The sequence below is a fragment of the Haemaphysalis longicornis genome, unplaced genomic scaffold (assembly GCF_048455015.1).
Source record: "Haemaphysalis longicornis isolate Haplotype H1 unplaced genomic scaffold, Haemaphysalis longicornis Haplotype H1 scaffold_1, whole genome shotgun sequence".
Classification (NCBI taxonomy): Eukaryota; Metazoa; Arthropoda; class Arachnida; order Ixodida; family Ixodidae; genus Haemaphysalis; species Haemaphysalis longicornis.
The window spans coordinates 152607494-152627012 of NW_027526203.1; the positions used below are offsets into that span (position 1 = coordinate 152607494).

Sequence of the window (19519 nt, forward strand, 5' to 3'; positions counted from 1 at the left end):
CGTGCAATAGATGCAAAGTGTTGACCCGTGGTTCTTGCTTCTGGAACAGTGAGGTGGGCGCCGGGATCCCAGAACAGAGAAGTTTTAAAAAAAACAATTTTTCGTCTGGTTCAAAATTGCGCCACCCCAGACCCGCACTTCCACATCAATGGGCTTGAGACAAGGCCTCCACTCCACTCCACCACTTTATACAGTCCACAATTGACTTCATGCGTACCTGACCGATTTTAACGTGTTTATCATTTTTCTACCAAAGAGGTGGCCTGCACATCTCCAAGGCAAGTGACCCAGACAGTAAAAATAAACCCAATACGAAATTTTTTCCTTCCGCCTTTTATTTTCCCGAACAGAGCAGGCTCCTACTGGGAGATGGCCTCCGTGTGGCCTTTGCCGAGTTCCGGGCCCAGCCTGCAGTTGTTTTGTTGTTGCGCCATTTCTGCTTCTGTAGTCGGCTGCTTTTTGGCAGGGGGACCCCAGAGGAGTTTGTCCAGACGCCCCAGGGGTGCCTCGCACGCCAGGAACAGGCCGAGAGCCAAGATGGAGCTCCACACGAACACAGCTATGGTGTTCGAGACCTTGAACGCAAAGGGTTGAAATGGCAGGTATATAAGTAGCATGCGATCCACTGATGGGCTCTTCCCACAGCAACAAGCCTGCCTTCACACGGGTGCATAGAATCTGATACGTCCAAGAAAAGCGTGCAGCTTCCCTAATGCGGAAAGTTTGTTAGACAAGATTGCCGTGAACGAAGAATGCGGATAACAAAATTTGGGGATAACATTCCAAAAAGGAGAACAAGGACAACTAACATTACGATATTAATTAGTCTTGAATCGTCCAGGATACCCTGGAGAGTCTAAGTTCCAAAGAAAACGTTAAGTGAGACAGAAAAATGGCCCGATTTAACACTTCTTAACGTAGTTATTTATTTAATTTTTCGAAATACCCCAAAGGCCCTGAACGGAAGGGTATTATATAGGGGGTGGGGGATAGTAGCTGTGTAAGGAAGCATGGAACCGTGTGATTGAGTATGTTTAAGTCTGTGCTTCCAAAAGCTGAATGAGTGGTTGCTGGATGCTAAGACTATGTTGATATGGTCATTCAATGTCTGGTCGGAGTGAAGGTTAAGGGCCAGGTACTTGTAAATGTTGGCAAGCAAAACAGTTCTGTTATTTAGGGAGTAAGCAGTTTCAATGCAAGATGCGCGGTTTGTGAACTACATAAGCTTAGTTTTGCAATTATTTAGCTACTTGAACCAAGTAGACGTTGAGTCAAGTTACGTTTGGAGGGCTGGTTGGACAGTAAGGCTGGTTATTTTTCAATAAATAACAGTCATTGGCAAAAAGACTCATTCCTAAATAAATGAAGTGTGGTAAGTCGATTGATTGATTGATTGATTGTGGGGTTTAACACGCCGACGCAACGCAGGCGATGAGGCGCGCCGTAGTGGAGGGGTCCGGATTAATTTTGACCACCTGGGGATCTTTATTGTGCGCCATAATCTCGTACACACGGGCGTTTTTGCTTTTCGCCTCCATCAGAAAAGCGGCCGCCGCGGCCGGGAATCGAACCCGCGATCTCGTGCTCAGCAGCGCAACGCCTTAGGAAGTGTGGTAAGTCACTGACAAAAATTTGAAAGAGTAAAGTGCCCAGGACGCTGGTTTGGGGAACACCAGAGTACACCAGACCGAAAACAGAATTATCGTTAGTTTCTGATGTGAATCGAACCCTTGATATGCCATTAAAAAGGATGGATATTAGGTTGCGTTAGCTTGATTCGCAATCTGTGTTGAGATGCCCAGTTAACGGCTTTAAAAATATTTAGAAATATTGAGTCGATTTCAATCCTAGCGTTAGTGCATAAGTGAAGGTCTTCAATGAATCGAGCGAGTATAATATCACATGAGTAATCTTTTCTAACGCCAGGTATTTAAGGATGATGTTTGTTCTAAGTGCTTTTAAGCCTCTGTGAGTGGATATGTTCGAGCAGTTCAAAAATTGTGCTTGTTATTCATATTGGTTTACTGTTAACTGGTGGTAAGTGATTTCCGGGTTTAAAAATGGCGGTTAATTTCGGTATTCCCCAACATTCAGGGTTTAAAAAAATGAAAGGAACTGTGAAAAACCGAGCAGACAAGCCACGATCAACACCGTGAAAAGTCACGTTTTAGTATTTGGTTATTGAAACAGACGTGATACGATGCAGAACGGGTTTTAAATTTGTTTAGTAAGATATGATACTGTGAAGATTGACCACCGGAGAGCCAAGAAAAAAATTAAGGCAGTTCATTCAACGTGAAAACTGTCCAGTGTGGAGCAGTAATTCGCCAGAAGGACTGTGGCGCCCTCCTGCCTAGTTGCCGTATAAGCCTGGCGTTCATACCGAAAGCGGTGAAGAGAGGCTGCTGCAGCCTCTGAAAACGCCTATAATCAGACCAGCATTGGGTATTCATTACTTTGGGGTAAAAAATGTGTAATTCCTTATTCTTTGCTCATTTTAGAATATTGTGCACATATTTACGGCGTACGTCCGGCCCCACTGCTCCTCCGCCTAGTAGCACTCTTCGAGGACGTTTGCCGCGAGCAGTACCGCCTCCAGCTCGCATCGCACTGTGCTCGGCGTGGTGCCAAAGTGAAACGTCCGTCTCGCCCGGGCTGGCCCATCTACACAAGCAACGGCAACGCAGTTGGAGGTCGCATCGATGGCGGCGTCCACGAATATTGCACATTCTTGTTGGTGCGCTAGTAACGTGGCTGCGGTGCGCTCGTCTCTGTGGTGGTCCTTCCAGCAGACCCTCGACATGGGTTTGGGGGTGCGGACAAGCTGGTCCTCCAAAGGGAGGATTGAATTCGGCAGTGGCAAAATCGGCGACTCGTCACTCGTCGTGCCGTTGATGAGACTCTGGATGTGTACCCCGGCATTGGTGGTAGCCTGTCTCACTGCATGCCCTTTTAGCGCTCGTCTATGGTGTGGCGTAGCGGAGAAAGCCTCGCAAACCGCTAGAATACCTCGATGCTGCTGTGCCCACGCAGGCCTGTGATAGCTCGCAGGCACTGGTGGTGCAGCGCTAATGGCGTATGCTATGCTTGGGTGAGCTCTAAGTAGAGCGCCACGTGGCACGCCTTTGATGTAAGCACCGCCTGGGCCAGTGTGCGCTCCACCTGCGTCGCAGCCTCACCGAAGCGGTTGCCCGTACGTCGGATGATATGCAGCTGCTGCCGCCACCTAACACTCAGCTGTCGGACCCACTCGTCGGCTCCTCCCTGTTCGTGCAGTGGAACACCCAGGATCCCGATCCAACGGGAAGACGCCCGCACGATGCCCCGCCCACCAAGCCTGATGTCGATGGTCTCCCTGCCATGCTCCACATCACCTAGAACAATGTACTGGGTCTTTTCTGAAGACGCGCGCATGCCTGTAGCCATCAGCCCTCGTTCAATGCCATCCAGTCCACGCCGCACCGCCACAGCGGCCGTCTTGACGTCGGTCGACCCATGAGTTCATATCATGATATTGTGCACGCGTACTGTGTGCTTCAAGTGTTTGATAGTCTCGAGCTCACCAGCGATGTCGCGCATGAGAATAAAGAGCGTAGGAGACAGGATCGCCCCGTGTGGTCTGAGGTTGGTGGCTGTCGGTGTTAATATCTAATGTCCGGGCATTTAGGAATTACTTTACAAAATTGGTGATGCATGGGCCAGCTCCACACTCGCGAAGCACTTGCCTGATCCGAGCATGGTTGACCGTGTCAACGTCCTTCTCCAAGTATACGGCTACAATGATGGCTGGTGTCTTGGTGGGGCCGTTACAGCGCCCCACCGTGCGGCGGAGCATTTGAAGACTACCGTAAGCACAGAGCCCGGGTCGAAACCCAGTCTGCTTGGGCCGCAAGTCTCCCGTATGGTGCTATACTCTGTAGGTCAATCACGCCAGCACTATACGCCCTTGGCTGTGGCGCTTGGCTGGTGAGCCTAAGGAGGCGGGTTCGACTCCCGGCCGAGGCGGCCGCTTTTCTGATGGAGGCGAAAAGCGAAAACGCCCATGTCTTCGAGATTTCTGTGCACGTTAAGGATTCTCAGGTGGTCAAATTAATCCGGTGCCCTCCACTACGGCATGCCTCATCGCCTGTGTGGCGTCGGAGCGTTAAATCCCACAATCAATCAACCAAACGCTCTAAGAGCGTACTTAGTGTGGACGTTAGTGACATGGGTCTGAGGTTCTGCACCCTCTCAGGTCTCTTCTCAGGCTTTGAAACTGGGCATACAATGGAATGGCGCCACTCTGCAGGCCGTTCTCCGGATTGCCACAGATTGTTCAACTCGTTCAGGAGCTGCGTACGGCCTTCCGCGTCTACGTTCCGTGGCATTTGCCAAGTTATACCATGCTTTCCCGGGGCGCTGCGGACGTTTACCGACTCTAACACCACAGACAGCTCAGAGGTGGTGGCGAGATTCGATGGCACCCCAGTCATCGGATCCATAATCCACCTCATCAGGGCGATTGCGAAGAGACTTCGCACAAAGAAATACATTACCGTGCGGGTAGACTGGGGGCCGGGACAGCGCCCACCCACTCGTGGGCAAGGGATGAAGCAAGTATCCGCTCCGACCCATCACACCCTGTGCCCCTAGCACAGCTGGACCCTCACCCTGCAGACGACAGAGCCGCCACCAAGCAAGAGAGCAAGCATAGCTCCACGCCGCTACACCTCAGGAGGAATTTGTAGGGTGGCCCAAGTCCTGCTACACAAAATGAGAGGCGGGTCTGCTCTTACGGAGGCCGGGCTAGCAAAGTGGTGGGCATACTTTATGCAACGCTCAAGACACCTGAGAGAATCCCCCTAAGACAAGAGGGCGACGACCATCCTAACCTGATCCTCGTGTCACGCGCCAACGAGGGCCACAAGTCACCACATGCTGTGGGAGTGCTCGCGGCTTACGGTGGAACGAAGAGCCCATTTTCCGCCGAACATCAGATCCTTCAGGAGTGGGCATTGCCTCCTCTTGGGCGGGCGCGCCCAAAAGTGGCTGCTATGTCCCTGTGGACTTTCGCAAGTACCACATGGATACACAAGAGGATGTAGACACCCTTACCTCCTTCACATCCTACCCTATCTCTGACAAGACCTAGAGTCACCCTTTCGGATAATTATAATAATAATAATTTGGGGCGTAGCAACGGCACCCTCCAGGGAACAGCGCAGCGCAAAGATCTCCCCGAACACTTTGCATATCTAGACCGTGTGTCTCTGTGGCCCAGTAGGATTGACATCGGCTTCGTAATACGAGGGACCCAGGTTCAATACCGACTAGGGGAAGCGGTGATATTTTCGAAGCCTCTGTATCTGTATGGGTGCGTGACACCGTGATGCCGTACTTTGTTAGGTGCGTGAAGGCGGATGAGGTACGACGAGAAACTGGGCCCCTAAAGTACTCCGTCCTTAAAAATGTGGACCAGGCGCACTCGCAAGAAGAAGAAAAGAGGAAGAGGAGCTCGAGTTGCTGGAGGAGTGGCGTTGATGGGGAAATCCGAGGAGCTGTCGAGCTGTCGAGTTCTTTGTACGCGGCTGCAATTACTGTGGTTTCCGTTACCAATGGTCCAAGATACTTAAGTCAGCGTCCGATAACGCATGCGGGGCCTGCAGACTACCGGGGCGCGGTCCTACGACTGGCCTAGGTTCGTGATCACGGCCCAGTGCGGAACCATCACCGCACCCGCCACGCAGGGCATGGTGCTGCCTCTGCTGCACGGTGTGGACAGTACTTGCGATCGGCGGCAACGCTCTGGCGCAACCACATCGCCGATTGTCGAACATCCAGTCTATGAGAACGTTTATGTTTCTCCCTCACTTTAACTGGCGCTTTTGACCCGTGTGTTTTGGTTCGCGGCATGTGCTTCCTTTTTCGCATTTTCTAACGCTGCAAAATTAACTAATTATTTTCCACTTTTTCCTGCATCCCGTGATTACGCGTCGCAATCCTGGAAGTGAACATTGAACATCATACAGAGATACCGACTTCGTAAAGGATAATTTCGGGCTTTATGCTATCGGCGACCTGGTTATTGGTAGGGCAAAAAAGGGTTTTTCCGTTGTAAATATGAAACAAAAACCGTAATTCAGGACCTACGCACAACCTCCCCTCTGGAATTTTGTCACCAGCGTCTGGTGAAGGCGCAATAATGGCATGACATGTTTATTTTGCGCCAAAACTTTTGGGGACTATCAGTATGAATGGTAAATCGTTAATGGAAAAGTTACGACCTGTAGCTTTAAATAGCGCTTGATATGGCTGGTTACACATCTTGTTCTGGTTCCATGACGTTGATTTCTTTATTCTTGCCAGCTTGCCATTACAAAGGTTTCTCTTTGTTATTAAGGTGACGAAGGGGTTGTTTAACCAAGGAACACTGTTCGTGGATAATATTTTTAGCACGTCTATACAGTTGTGAACGGTTCAGAAAGCTTATTTTGATCATGAAGGTTATAGGATTTATGGCGGATGGCCAGCGAAGGGAAAAGAGCGCCAAAGAAAACTTATTTTGAAAAGGGTGCAGTTTAAATCAATGAAGTACGACAACCATTTGCGTAGAAGAAATTTTGAAAAAAAAAGACTCACTCTTGGTTAATACAATAGAAGTTCACTCTGGTGTAACAGTTAACCTCTTTTTAGTCGTTTTGTAATTATGGGGATACGACCGATTTTTCGTGATGATGCAATGGTCACAGATCCCACCGAGATCGATGATGTCAGAACAAAGGTCAGGATTACACAAAGATTTCTGGCTCAGGGGGAAAATTGTCTGGCAGACTCGGTAATTAACTAACGAGTAACCAAGACAACACTAATGGAACGCACGAGTTTCCTAATCGGCGGCGATTACAGATAAAGTAGGCTACTGACCGGAAAATTAAAGGCAGCAAATACTATTACCTCTGAATTGGTAAAATGCGTGCAGACTATCCTCATTTTGGCGCTATTTTCTCTTCGTCAACCTGGCGCAAATAAAAAGTAACAATCACCATAATCATGACATTTGTTTCAATGCTTTGCAAAATTTGCTTGCGAGCAACGTATTCATGTTAGGGGTGCAATAGACAACAGCAATGACGACAATATAGTGTGTTAAGCCACACTTCAATAACACGCATACCGACTCAAGAAATGAAGTAATTAGAATAGGTGTAGGAATTACTTCTTTTTTAGCAGCAGGCCGCACACCACCGCCTCTGCGATGTTCACGGTCCCAGGGAAAAAAACCCAAAAATTATATTATTAGGAATCATTTTTTTTGAGCCAAGTTTCAGTTATCAAGATCGCAGATGACGAACATAAATGAAGCAGTGATGAAAGCACCCCGTTTTTTGACATGACACTTCTAACACTATTAAACAATAAACTTGGGATCATGGTGAAACTGTGTTGCGCACTGGAAGATGAGGGCAGATTAGTTACAGGGTGTGAACGAGGGTGTCACAGGTTTGCGTTTTCTGAAGGGCTTGCAACAGGCTGCACGCTAGGAATTTGCTGCAAAACAGGCACTGTGCAATCTCCACTTTAATGCGATGTGTTCTTACCAAAGTCAATAAGCAGCTCATGGAAGGATAGGCCTACATGACCACCGTATGTTTTCATTGTCTTACAAAAATGAAGGAGATTCCGGCGTCCATCGCGAACAGCCTGTGAGTAGTGCCCATAGATACTAAATATTGTGTTTCTTAACTCCCGGACGCTGCTTATCAGGGTTTGTTCTTGTTTCTCGCTGCCCAATTCAGCTATCCTTTGCCGCGGCCCCTCAGAGAGAACACCTGCCCATGCTGTGAGCATTGAATATAGTCGATGCAGTTACTTGCAGCTTGTTACTGCGAAATGAGGCGCTCAGACTGGCCCCAAGCTTAACATTTGTTTGGATCATCAGTTCCATACAAAAGCAGGTCCAACCTGCGGGAGCCGACTTTTTTGTTGACGAATCCATTCTTCATTGCACTTCTTCGACACCCTCTGCTAGGGAGTCCAAGTTGGTTTGTTGCGTTATGTGATGTAGAATCTTACTAACCCCCTGAAGAGGGCCAATGTTACTGGAGGTAGTCTCTGCCCAGAACAAAATACAAACTCGAGCTTTTTTTCCGGCGAGAAGAAGAGTTGGAAGGTTATAACAGCTAGTTTTCAACCCATACGACTACTCGGAATCCCAATCGGACACAAAAACAGCCCGTCAATATGGTTACAGCAGCTGAAAGCTAAATGGAAAACAATTCAACATGCCATACATCGCCTCTCGAACAAATTTGGTGGAGCAAGCCAGAAGGCAACCCAAACTTTAGCCCACGGCGTCGCAATTGGTACCATAACTTACGCAGCCCAAACCTACGATCTCAGCAAAACGGTCATGAGAACGCTTCAACACCTGCACCGAGCCACCCTTCGCACCATCAGCGGACTACCAAAACATACTCGTCTGGAGAACTTGCAAGCTGCAGTTGCTCTTCCCCCACTGGAAAATATAATTAAAGAGCAAGTGAATCAATCCCTTCATAAGCGCACATTAACTCATCAAGGTGCCTCTATCATCGCCTGGGATAATCTCAAGCCGCCTGAACCCCCCGACATCCCATCGCCTCTCGCTCCGTGGAGCCGCCCTTCTGTCACGGACTCTACGGCCACCCATCCCGTCCCGCGCAACGCCCGACCCGTCCGCGCTGCCCGCAACAACGCTCTCCGAAACAGTAAACTCCCTAACGAAATCGACATTTACACCGACGCGAGCATTTCTCCTCCGCTTGTTGGCACCGCATGGCCTTCTCCTGACCTCCCTTCCATCCGAGGCAAACGATCCCTTAATATTCCATGTGCTACCATCCTCGAAGCGGAACTCCATGCTATTGTTCAAGCCATAGACTACCTCATGTTTGACTTTCACTCCTCCGTGCCTTCCCAGATACGCATCCTTACAGACTCATTCGAAGCCCTAAGACTCTAAAATGTCCTACATCGACCAATACCATCGCCAACAAAATCATTCATCAGATCTCCATCCTGAAATCTAGCGGCATTCATGTTCGCATCGACTGGTCACCTGGACATGAGGAGTCATCACCGGGGAACCTGGCAGCCCACTCGGCTGCGCGGGAGTGTATAACCTCTAGTCCTCCGCTGCTACCCGACTTGGCTCCTCCACCTGCTGAGACATTACCACCAGCGATACAGCTTCTACGTTACAAAAAGGAAAAAAAAGACCGCCTCAAGGCCCTGACTCCAACCGGCTTTTTATCCGCCCTGCCCCCGCTCCCAAGATCAGCCGAAATTTTCATAAACAAATATTTTGCTAATGCTAGCCTTACCCCTGAGACCTTCCGTAAATGGTACACCCCGTCTCTACCGCCTCGATGTCCCTTCTGCGCCTCCCGCACTCCCGCCAATCTTCAGCACCTAATTTGGCACTGCCCGAAGTTCTCGCGCTACAGAACCTTCAAGCCTCCTCCAAATACAACCTCTCTTTACATCGACCCTCGTACACTGGAACTCTCCATGCTGGCTTTAATTGCACACTTTTCCCTAAAAAGCGGTCTAGCGCGAGCAGTCTAGAGTCGTGAGCCTGCTCTCCTCACCCCACTCGGCCTCTTCAGCATTCTTAAGGAGCCCACCTGTTTTGGGTCAAACATGTCCCAAGTTACAACCCCCCCCCTTCTACTTCCCCTTCCCCCACATGACGTAGAGTCTTCCTGCCACAATAAAGGCTACCTCCTCCTTTTTATTCCTGAGCCTTGGTGATGAGACCCCGTTTTCATTCTATGTCCCCACCAAGCATAACCCGCCGCCAGGTATACATTGGAGTTGCCTGAAAACGCTTGAAAATATACGGTTTTTACGAACGAAGGCAAATAAAGTAGAACCCCGTGGTAACGTTCCTCACTGTTGAGGTTTCCTGGCTGTTACGTTGTTTGACATCAGCCCCGGCATAGCTCCCATAGGAAATAATGAATTGCGAACCCCGCTGTAACGTCCCAACTGTGGGCCCGTTTCCGTTTGATGCGGCGGCCCGTTTGTTTGATGACACTCCGAAGCCGCTTGGGCACCGCCATTCTCGCGTTTGATGAACCTTGGCCAGGCTTTGTAACTGAACTGGCTACAAGAAGCCACGAGCGAGTTGGAGAGGCCGTCACTAGATGGCCATCCGCCGAAAATGCTATCACCATCATCACTGTGCTTACAAAAGAAGTTTCATGTAAGGGTTCCATGCGCTAGCGACGCCGGATGTGTCGAACCCTGAAGGAGCGGCAGTTCTAGGAATAAGGAAGGAATAACTTTACGGCAGCCAGCTTGTTAAGAGCGAACGGCCTCTGGGTCACGCCGCTGGCGTGGGGACACAATGTCTCAGGTCTCAACCGCGTCGTCGCGCGGTTTTGGTCGCTGCGCGTGGTGCGACTGTGGGAAGACTTTGGTAGACCGGCGGCTGGAAGGGTATTCTGGGAGCTTGGCGGCACCTGGTTCTGTGGCCCACTGCGAGTACGTTTAGCGGTATGGCCGGTTGTAAACCCATTCGGTCCGTCGCGCCGCCGGAGACAGGTGAGCTTGGAGCTCTCAACTGTGGTTACACAGAGGCCGATTTATGGCGATAGTTCTCCCTTTGTTGGCCCGTCAACGCGCGCAGTGAGGGCGTGCGGGGGTGTTCGTGTAGCGGCCCGGGGTGAATGCGGGAGATTCAACCCCTGCGGCGGCCGCCGTCTCCAGTCTTCTCTAAGCGTTGATTCTGGCGCGGTGTCCAATCAGCGGAGCATCGCCTGTCAACGGCGGACAATCTTAGAGGCCCGCCGCGTCTCGTTAAGATGAACGGTTATAGGTCCCAGCTGCTCGGAATGGCTGTCCGGTCATGGACGAGAAGCGTGAGAACTGGCGACGCATGCCGCGTTCGTAGAAGGTTGTCCCGGGCGCTTGAACCCATTTCCGCGGGTTTCTGAGTGCTTGTTGTATTTGTTTGGTTTGCTCTTGCTCTTTTTCTTTTTTTCGGGTGAGCGAGAGAGAGACCACCGTTTAAGGGTTACGGGGGGCGTTGCCAACCTTGGTTCAGGCCCGTATTTGGTAATCAATTTAATCAGGTCCCCAGGAGGTACTGATTGGCCTATGTATCGGGGGTGGAGTCTAAGTAACTCACCAATACCACGAGACACGCAGTCTCTAAGGTGGAATCCTCAATGTTTAATGTGCTATGCACGGCCGGCGTATTGCCGGGCTAGCCAGGTCCGGATATGGAGGATCTCACCACCTGGGGTGTCTTACGCCAGGGTCCGTCACTGACGAGGGTGCCGCGTGCACAAAGTTCTAGCTGGCTTAAGACTCTCACTTTATTTCCTACTTCGTTAACACTATGTTCAGTCCGTAAATATTCTGTATATGTCTTTGGCTTAATTATACAGTTCGAAAAATCCTCACCAACTATCGTCGTCGTGTCATCAGTGCCGGAACCATCAGGCACCAACGCAGGTAATCATCAATGAGGCTTCTGCCTCTCGCCAAAACATCGGCGAGGCATCGCAACATCAAAGAAGCACAAGGAACCTTCCTTTACTTTTCACATCGCAACGCCGGAAGTACGTGATGTTATACGCCGCGGCATTGTTGTAATGGTGCCGTGCAGCGTTTTTAGCTTAGGTCAGCTGGCTAAGAGCGCGGCCTTCCAGTACCGCGGCGCGTGCCGGTGCTGCCCCCGACCATGCGGTGGCGCTGCAGTAGCGTTGAGATCGGTCTCGGCGCGTTGTCTGCTGCTCCTTCTTTGCTGCTCTCGGCGGTTTCTACACCACCCATACCGTCACTCTGCCAGTTTTGTCGCACAAAGGCCCATCATTTTGGCAGGACGCAGCACTCCCTTTTGGTGGTTTTCTGCATGAATTTTGGCGTCTTCGTTTGGACAGGTGCTCAGTTATGTTAGGAAAAATACGGGGCACCGCGCTCTCCCTCAGGGTCCCCCTGCCTCGCGGTATCCTTACTCGGACCGTTCACGATGTGTTCATAGCAGTTGATGACGTCTGGAGGCTCACAATGAATGTCACAGCGGTATGTTTGCGACGTAACCTTGACATTTTTCCGCGGAATCGCGCTTTCCTACCCCTTCAATCCGTCAGGATCCTACGGAACCTTAAATAAATGACACGCCACGGTCTTTGCCGCTGCCGATGAAACCCCGAACGGCAGCCTGGCGCGCAGTATGTCAACAAACCGCACCGACACTTCAGAGATCCACTAAAATATGTATGCCCGAAGACAGCACAGAGATAATGCGTTAATAGAGACGTGATGGCAACAATGGAGCTCTAGATAGAGTGTGATTTAACTACGCCAGTTAGACGCCGGCCCATTTTTGTGGCTTTCGTTACTCTTACGTTTTCCCGGCTGTTACGATTTTTATTCCCGGTACGGTCAAAAACGTATTAACGGGGTTCCACTGTACTATGCACACGGTGCCACCGCGTGATAACGCGCTGACAGTCGCCCCGGTAGAGGCTCCCGCGATATAATTAGAAAATTCGTCCCCTGTGCTACACAGAAGTGGCGCTATGCTCAAGGTGGTATTGTTGGGATTACCTTACGGCAACCTTCAAGTTGCGACTTATGAAGCGCGAATGTCAAACTCTGGCGTCCAGCTACAGGTACTGATTGACGACGTTAAACCTGAAAGCATTATGTTAGGCCTAACGTTGCGTCATCGCATACTCACGTCACCGCTTCCTCTTCTGCTCATCAACCTTTGGGAACACGAGTTATGAGCTGAAAAATACGGCAGGTTTCACGAATAAGGCTTTATGAGTGAGGCCTCAAGCCTGTAACACGAGATCGGCTGGTGTAGACTACCCGTGCTTTCGCACTAAAACAGTCAATGCCTCAATTACCACTTACTGTCGGTAGGGTTCGCAATTGCGGTTATTGTGCGGGTGAAAACTGGGGCCTCTCGCGAATAATCCTGTCACTTTTTTCAGCTAACCATTGGTGGTGCGGGAGGGGGATTCTTATGTTACTCAGGAAGACTGTTGATTCACGTAGCGTACGCACCGTGTTGAACATAACGACGTAGTTCCTTTCCCTCTGCGCGTTCATGGCAACGAAGATGAAGGGAAAGTGGATGAGGTAGATGCTGAATGACAGTCGGCTCAGCACCGCCAGCGGGGCGCGGGACAACATCCTCTGCACGACGCCTGCAACAAGAGCATCCAAGTCGTAAGCGTTCTCTCCCATGCATAGCAAAGTTGCTGCTTTGGACAGACACTAAACTTGACGCCTTATCAGAACTGTCAGCGACTATTTCTGTCAAAGGCGCCCATTGAAGAAATGAAGACTGAGTGCCAATGGCACGGTAGGATTGTCTTTGGCAGCCGATGTTGCAAGTGCCTTGGACGGTGTTTCTACGTCAGTATTACTATATATAGTGGGTTATAAAGAATATGCACCTCAGAACTAGTTGAAATGTTTCATATCATGTCTTAACTATTAATGTAGGATGTCTATTAGCGAAGCCTCAACTTCCCGTTGCGTTTCCAGCTGGAGCTAACAGTGAATCTAACGGGAAGCTTATGGGCCCCGTGCACTGCAGTTTTGAGGAGATACATGACGCCATCTAACAGCGGCGGCGGCATTTCGTCCCTGATTGAAATAAAAATGTACAGCGATTTCTGGAATAACCCATTGCGAAGGCCTCAAAATCAAGCCGAAAAGAAGCAAAGGCGTGTTTTATTGTATTGATGTCACTCCCACAAAAGCTATAAATGTCTGTTTATTAAAATCTACAGGGAATATACCTGAAAATGTTTCCATACCAGCAATTCGCTAATAAAAGCAGATGACAGTACACTCTTTGCGACGCCGGCGTGAACAAAGCACGTACAGTCTCATCCATTTATAACAATATCCAAGTGCCAAGCAAATCCCATCGTTATAACCGATGATTTTTATATGCGGGTTCCTAAAAAAGAGGCAGACCAGAGCTCAAAACATTTTATTTGCAGGCAAGCAAGGTTGTACTGCTACCTATTTGTGGAAAAGAAGCCAAGCTCGACCAGCTTTGTTTGCTGCACATGAAGCTGGCGCACATCTTTTCAAGAGCATCTATAGGTGCTTCACCTAGCTGAGCGAAGGGTCCTTGGTGGAAACAAAGTCCCTGAGAGACTATCATGCTGGACTCGACTGTAGTACCCAAAAATAAAAAAAGGGGGCAGCTTCGCAGTAGTGGGCGAAGACTGGGCAAAAAGCGAAGCTGGCGGCCCCATCTAGCTTATTCCGGGTTCGGCGAAGTTTATGCGCAGTTATGGTCGGAGGCTGGGCCGAGTTTTCCATGTGGTTATGCTTCGAGACTGGGTCAATATTTCTGCGTGTTGTCGTAGTTAACCCCCTAAGAGCAATGAACACTCGGCCATTGAAATATGTACAATGTACGCGAGCTCGTTACGCCGGATCACCTGCAACTCGCTGACGTTCCGCCGCCGCTTTACCAGCGCGATATTCGGGATTAGACCGAAGTCGTCAAATCCGGAGCGGCGGCTTTCGCGCCGCGCTTCGTCTTCTTCGGGAGTGACGCTCTTCTTCTGTCTCCCCATCTTTCGCTTCGTCGGAGACGCGGCTGTTGCACCTCACATGGATTTCCAAACTTTCCGCTGAAAGTGGTGCATGACTGGCATGCCCGGATCGTTTTTCCCGCAGGCTTTCACATCTCTCCCAAAGAGGACCGAGTTACCACGCGCTAGCAGACGCGGCAACCAGCTTCCCTAACTCAGTGTCTATAGCGCAAGATTTTCTATGCTTCGCACTCCAAAAGGGAACGCCGTGAACTGGCAAGACAGAGAGCACGCGAGAGGTCACGCGAGAGATCACGCCGCGAACGCTGATAGTGGTATCGAAGGTCGAACGGTGCCGGCGCGCTATGACGTCCTCGCTCGGCGAGGTTTTCTTGCGCACGTACGCCGGCCCAACGCCGGCCTAAACAGCGTATTTGTTAAAAGCATAGAACCCTAGGTGCATTTTCGTATCTACACCCTACTTGGCGTGCGACGGCTGCGAAAAAATGCCGTGTATCCAACAACAGAACGAGTCTATATTTCTTGCAGCTCCCCAGGTAGCCTTCCGGTTTCACAATAAGTTGAGATGTATATCAGAACATGTATGGAGCATTCCACGTATATGCATCCTTCTTTTGTACGTAGTCATGATAGCAAATACATAAAGAAAGCATTAAAGCGGAAGCCAATAAGCTAAAATATAAAGAAAGCATTAAAGCGAAAGCGAAAATATGTATTGGCTAACAGCGACACAACAATAACTACATGGACACAAAGCAACCCCACTTCGGGGACGCGCATCTATAGTTTAATAAAATGGCTCAAATATCCGAAACATTGGTCCCATATAACTTGTAGTTGACATTTCTGTCACAGCAGGTTCAAGGAAACAAGTACAAGGAGCTTGTTGCAAAAAAATATTTTTGCTGACATAGGAAACTGCACGATCACAACTATGTACGTTGGTATGTAGTTAGACGGATATCAAGTACAACTCTTTCCGCTTTTAAATCATCTCCATCATGTCCAAATGGTCATTTGTTTAATTGGCATTACGAATCCGAGAGGAACCATTTGTGGAATCTTATACCTCCCGTTGTGCGCTCTACCATGTCCGTACCCGTGGCGAGGTCGAGCGATACGAGGGCAAACAAGTTAAGTAAACGTATAGAGGCTCTCATGAAAGCAGGCTTCCTCAGGCCCATCTGCACCAAAAAATAGCCGCATGTTATCCTAGAAATTAAGTTAAGCAATTTTTACACCGAATCTTCTGATGATCTTGACAACTTGTGGCTAAAATTTAAGGAAGATGATATGTTATACTGTGAAGACACTCACATTCCTAGGAAATGTAGCCGGATCAAATGAAAACGTCTTGGATAACGCGAGAAATTATTCATATGAAACGGAAGCTGAAAAGAATGCGGAAGCGTAAATGCGATCCAGCTGTAATAAACCACTACTACCAGGAATTTAGTACAACGCCAAGCAACAAACAACTTTTTCTCGCATACCCTAACAAATTCTATGACAACGAAACCAAGAACATTTTCGCGATACCTAAGCCGGACAGTTCACTTTGTAAAATGAAAATCAACGGCATCATTACTGATAACACGCGCGGAATATCTAACTTACCTCCTGTTTTTTTTTAACTTGTGTTCACCTAAGCATGTGCAATACAAGGGCCGCTTGTTGAACAAGGCTCCGGCATGCCGGTAATCGAGAGAACCGAACGAGGTATCTTGAACCTGGTTTTACAATTTGAGGTTAGTTGGTCGTGGGATCCAGATAAAAAACCAAATGCGTTTCTTAAACGTTATGCAGAACAACTTACTTCTTTTTTGTTTAAAATAAATGCGCTTGCACTAAAACAATGTGCACTTCCGACAGACTGGATACGCGCAAGAATTACTCCGATCTATGAAAGTGGTTAGAAATTTCTGGTGGACACGTATCCACCCATATCGCTAACTACTTGCTGTTGTAAATTAATGGAGCATATACTCAACAAAGCCATCTAGTTACCTAGGGTTAACAATATACTGTACCCAAAACAACACGGCTTCCATAGAGGGCTGTCCACGGCAGTGAAAGTTGCAGAAATAACACATCACTTCGCTGGCATAATTGACTCTGAACTGCAAGCTGACACAATATTGTCACGAAGACAAGGACGATGCAGTTGTCTTGAATGAGAAACACGTTTATTGGAGCGAACTTATGCTCCCCTAACAACTCAAAAGTATACAGAGGCGGCGAAGCAGCGGTCAACAAAGTGACTTGCACAGGCGAGTGTCGTCGAATCGAATGCCCCGGCGTCTGCTCTGCAGGCTTTTTATCTTTCGGCGCGCGTGGTTCTGGAACCGTCGATTCGCATCGAGAACATTGTAGATGCAAGAAGATTATTCCGGGATGTTCACGTTAGATCGGAATGCTCTCCCTATCTGAACAGATAACACATGCGGCACAGAAAGAAAGAATGGAACACGCGCTTCCCTTGGCACGGAGATAACACAGACCGGCGCAGCCGGGTGGTAAAAGCAAAACACAAATAAACAAACCCAATGCATGGTTCGTGGCATTACCCCCCCTCTAAGAGTGCATCGACCCGATGCTAACATAAGCGACAGTCCGAAAATGAAAAAAAAAGTTCGTCATCGTTCGTAGAAAGGTTTTAAGCGAACCACGTGGACGACTTCGGGCCGCGTACGTCGTCGTGATGTGCCGGAGTCACCATCGGGGATCACTTCGTAGGTAAGCTGCGTTTGAAGGTCCTAGGAACGGCAACGTTGCATCCCTCGAGGTACTCGATTATGACGCGTAAGTCGGGGTCGGCACGCTGCTGGGCGGCTAGGTCGCTCTCCGTCACGATCCCGAAGAACGCGCTGTCTTCATCAGAGTCTTGTGGTGGTGGGTCGACGGGGGCGCGGGACAGGCAGTCGGCGTCGGAGTGTTTCCGGCCGGATTTATAAACGACTGTAACGTCGAACTCCTGCAGGCGCAAGCTCCACCGCCCAAGACGGCCAGAGGGGTCCTTCAAATTGGCGAGCCAACACAGCGCATGGTGGTCTGTTACAACCTTGAATGGCCTTCCATACACGTATGGGCGAAATTTTGAAATCGCCCATATACTAGCCAGGCACTCTTTCTCAGACGCAGAATAGTTTTTCTCCTCCTTCGACAGACCACGGCTGGCATAGGCGATTACCCTTTCGCAGCCGCTTTGCTGGGTACGCACCCTTCATACCCAGCACCTCCACCAGATGTCACGAAGACAAGGACGATGCAGTTGTCTTGAATGAGAAACACGTTTATTGGAGCGAACTTATGCTCCCCTAACAACTCAAAAGTATACAGAGGCGGCGAAGCAGCGGTCAACAAAGTGACTTGCACAGGCGAGTGTCGTCGAATCGAATGCCCCCGTCGAATCGACGGGGGCTCGGGACAGGCAGTCGGCGTCGGAGTGTTTCCTGCCGGATTTATAAACGACTGTAACGTCGAACTCCTGCAGGCGCAAGCTCCACCGCCCAAGACGGCCAGAGGGGTCCTTCAAATTGGCGAGCCAACACAGCGCATGGTGGTCTGTTACAACCTTGAATGGCCTTCCATACACGTATGGGCGAAATTTTGAAATCGCCCATATACTAGCCAGGCACTCTTTCTCAGAGGCAGAGTAGTTTTTCTCCTCCTTCGACAGACCACAGCTGGCATAGGCGATTACCCTTTCGCAGCCGCTTTGCTGGGTACGCACCCTTCATACCCAGCACCTCCACCAGATGTCACGAAGACAAGGACGATGCAGTTGTCTTGAATGAGAAACACGTTTATTGGAGCGAACTTATGCTCCCCTAACAACTCAAAAGTATACAGAGGCGGCGAAGCAGCGGTCAACAAAGTGACTTGCACAGGCGAGTGTCGTCGAATCGAATGCCCCGGCGTCTGCTCTGCAGGCTTTTTATCTTTCGGCGCGCGTGGTTCTGGAACCGTCGATTGGCATCGAGAACATTGTAGATGCAAGAAGATTATTCCGGGATGTTCACGTTAGATCGGAATGCTCTCCCTATCTGAACAGATAACACATGCGGCACAGAAAGAAAGAATGGAACACGCGCTTCCCTTGGCACGGAGATAACACAGACCGGCGCAGCCGGGTGGTAAAAGCAAAACACAAATAAACAAACCCAATGCATGGTTCGTGGCAATATCTATAGACTTTGCGAAAGCATTCGATCGTGCGCCTCATTCTAAATTAGTAGGCAAACTTGAATCAATTGACATTAACAGCTATGTGATAGCATGGATCTCGCCTTAACAAATCACACCCAGTATCTAACTTTACACAATGTAGATTTTTGTCTTAGAGTTTTGTACGGATTACCCCAAGGGTCTGTTTTAGTGCCGACGCTATTGTAGCGTGAGCTACACTGGCCAAGGTTGAGCAGTTTCTGGTGGCTCCTGGAGAGCCGTGCTGCGCGTGCGCGAGGAGCAGTGACATCCCACGGCGCACAGCTGGCGCGCGGTGAGCCGCCGCCGCCGCGCACGCCTCGCCGGTCCGCACATTCCAGAGGAGTGACGTCATGTCCGCGACAGACGCACTGGAGCCGGCGTGCACCCAGCTGTGCGCCTCCGTTGCGCAGTAGCCAAGTCTGACGCTGCTCCGGAGCCGCTTGATAGCGCGGCCATATCTTGATACCGCGGCTTGATAGTTGAGGCCATAGAGACGGTAGCGTGTTACTACACTGACCACGGAGCCGTCTTTGTGGTAATAGAGAAGCAACGAGACGTTGAGCAAAAATAAATACAGTGTGTTGCGACGATAACTGGAACACTTTAAAAATTTTTCCTGAGCGATCCGCCGCTCTGTTCACGCTCAAACTTCACACAAAGGTCGCATTTTGTGGTCTATTTTGTTTGACACCGGCAACAACAACGGTAGTTACCTGTTTATTCTGAAAATAAATAAAAACGATTTTCGC

General features: G+C 49.6%; 1 protein-coding gene across 1 annotated transcript in view; it reads right to left on the minus strand.

The window, feature by feature from the left end:
* Positions 1–317: 317 nt before the first annotated feature.
* Positions 318–19519, minus strand: part of LOC144138015 (nose resistant to fluoxetine protein 6-like) — a 141538-nt gene continuing 122336 nt past the window's right edge. Inside the window, exons 14-15 of the mRNA XM_077670055.1 lie at positions 13045–13187; positions 318–575 (exon numbers count right to left, since the gene is read on the minus strand). Coding sequence (XP_077526181.1) covers positions 360–575; positions 13045–13187 — 359 coding nt within the window. The 3' untranslated portion in view covers positions 318–359. The remainder of the gene's footprint in view (positions 576–13044; positions 13188–19519) is intronic.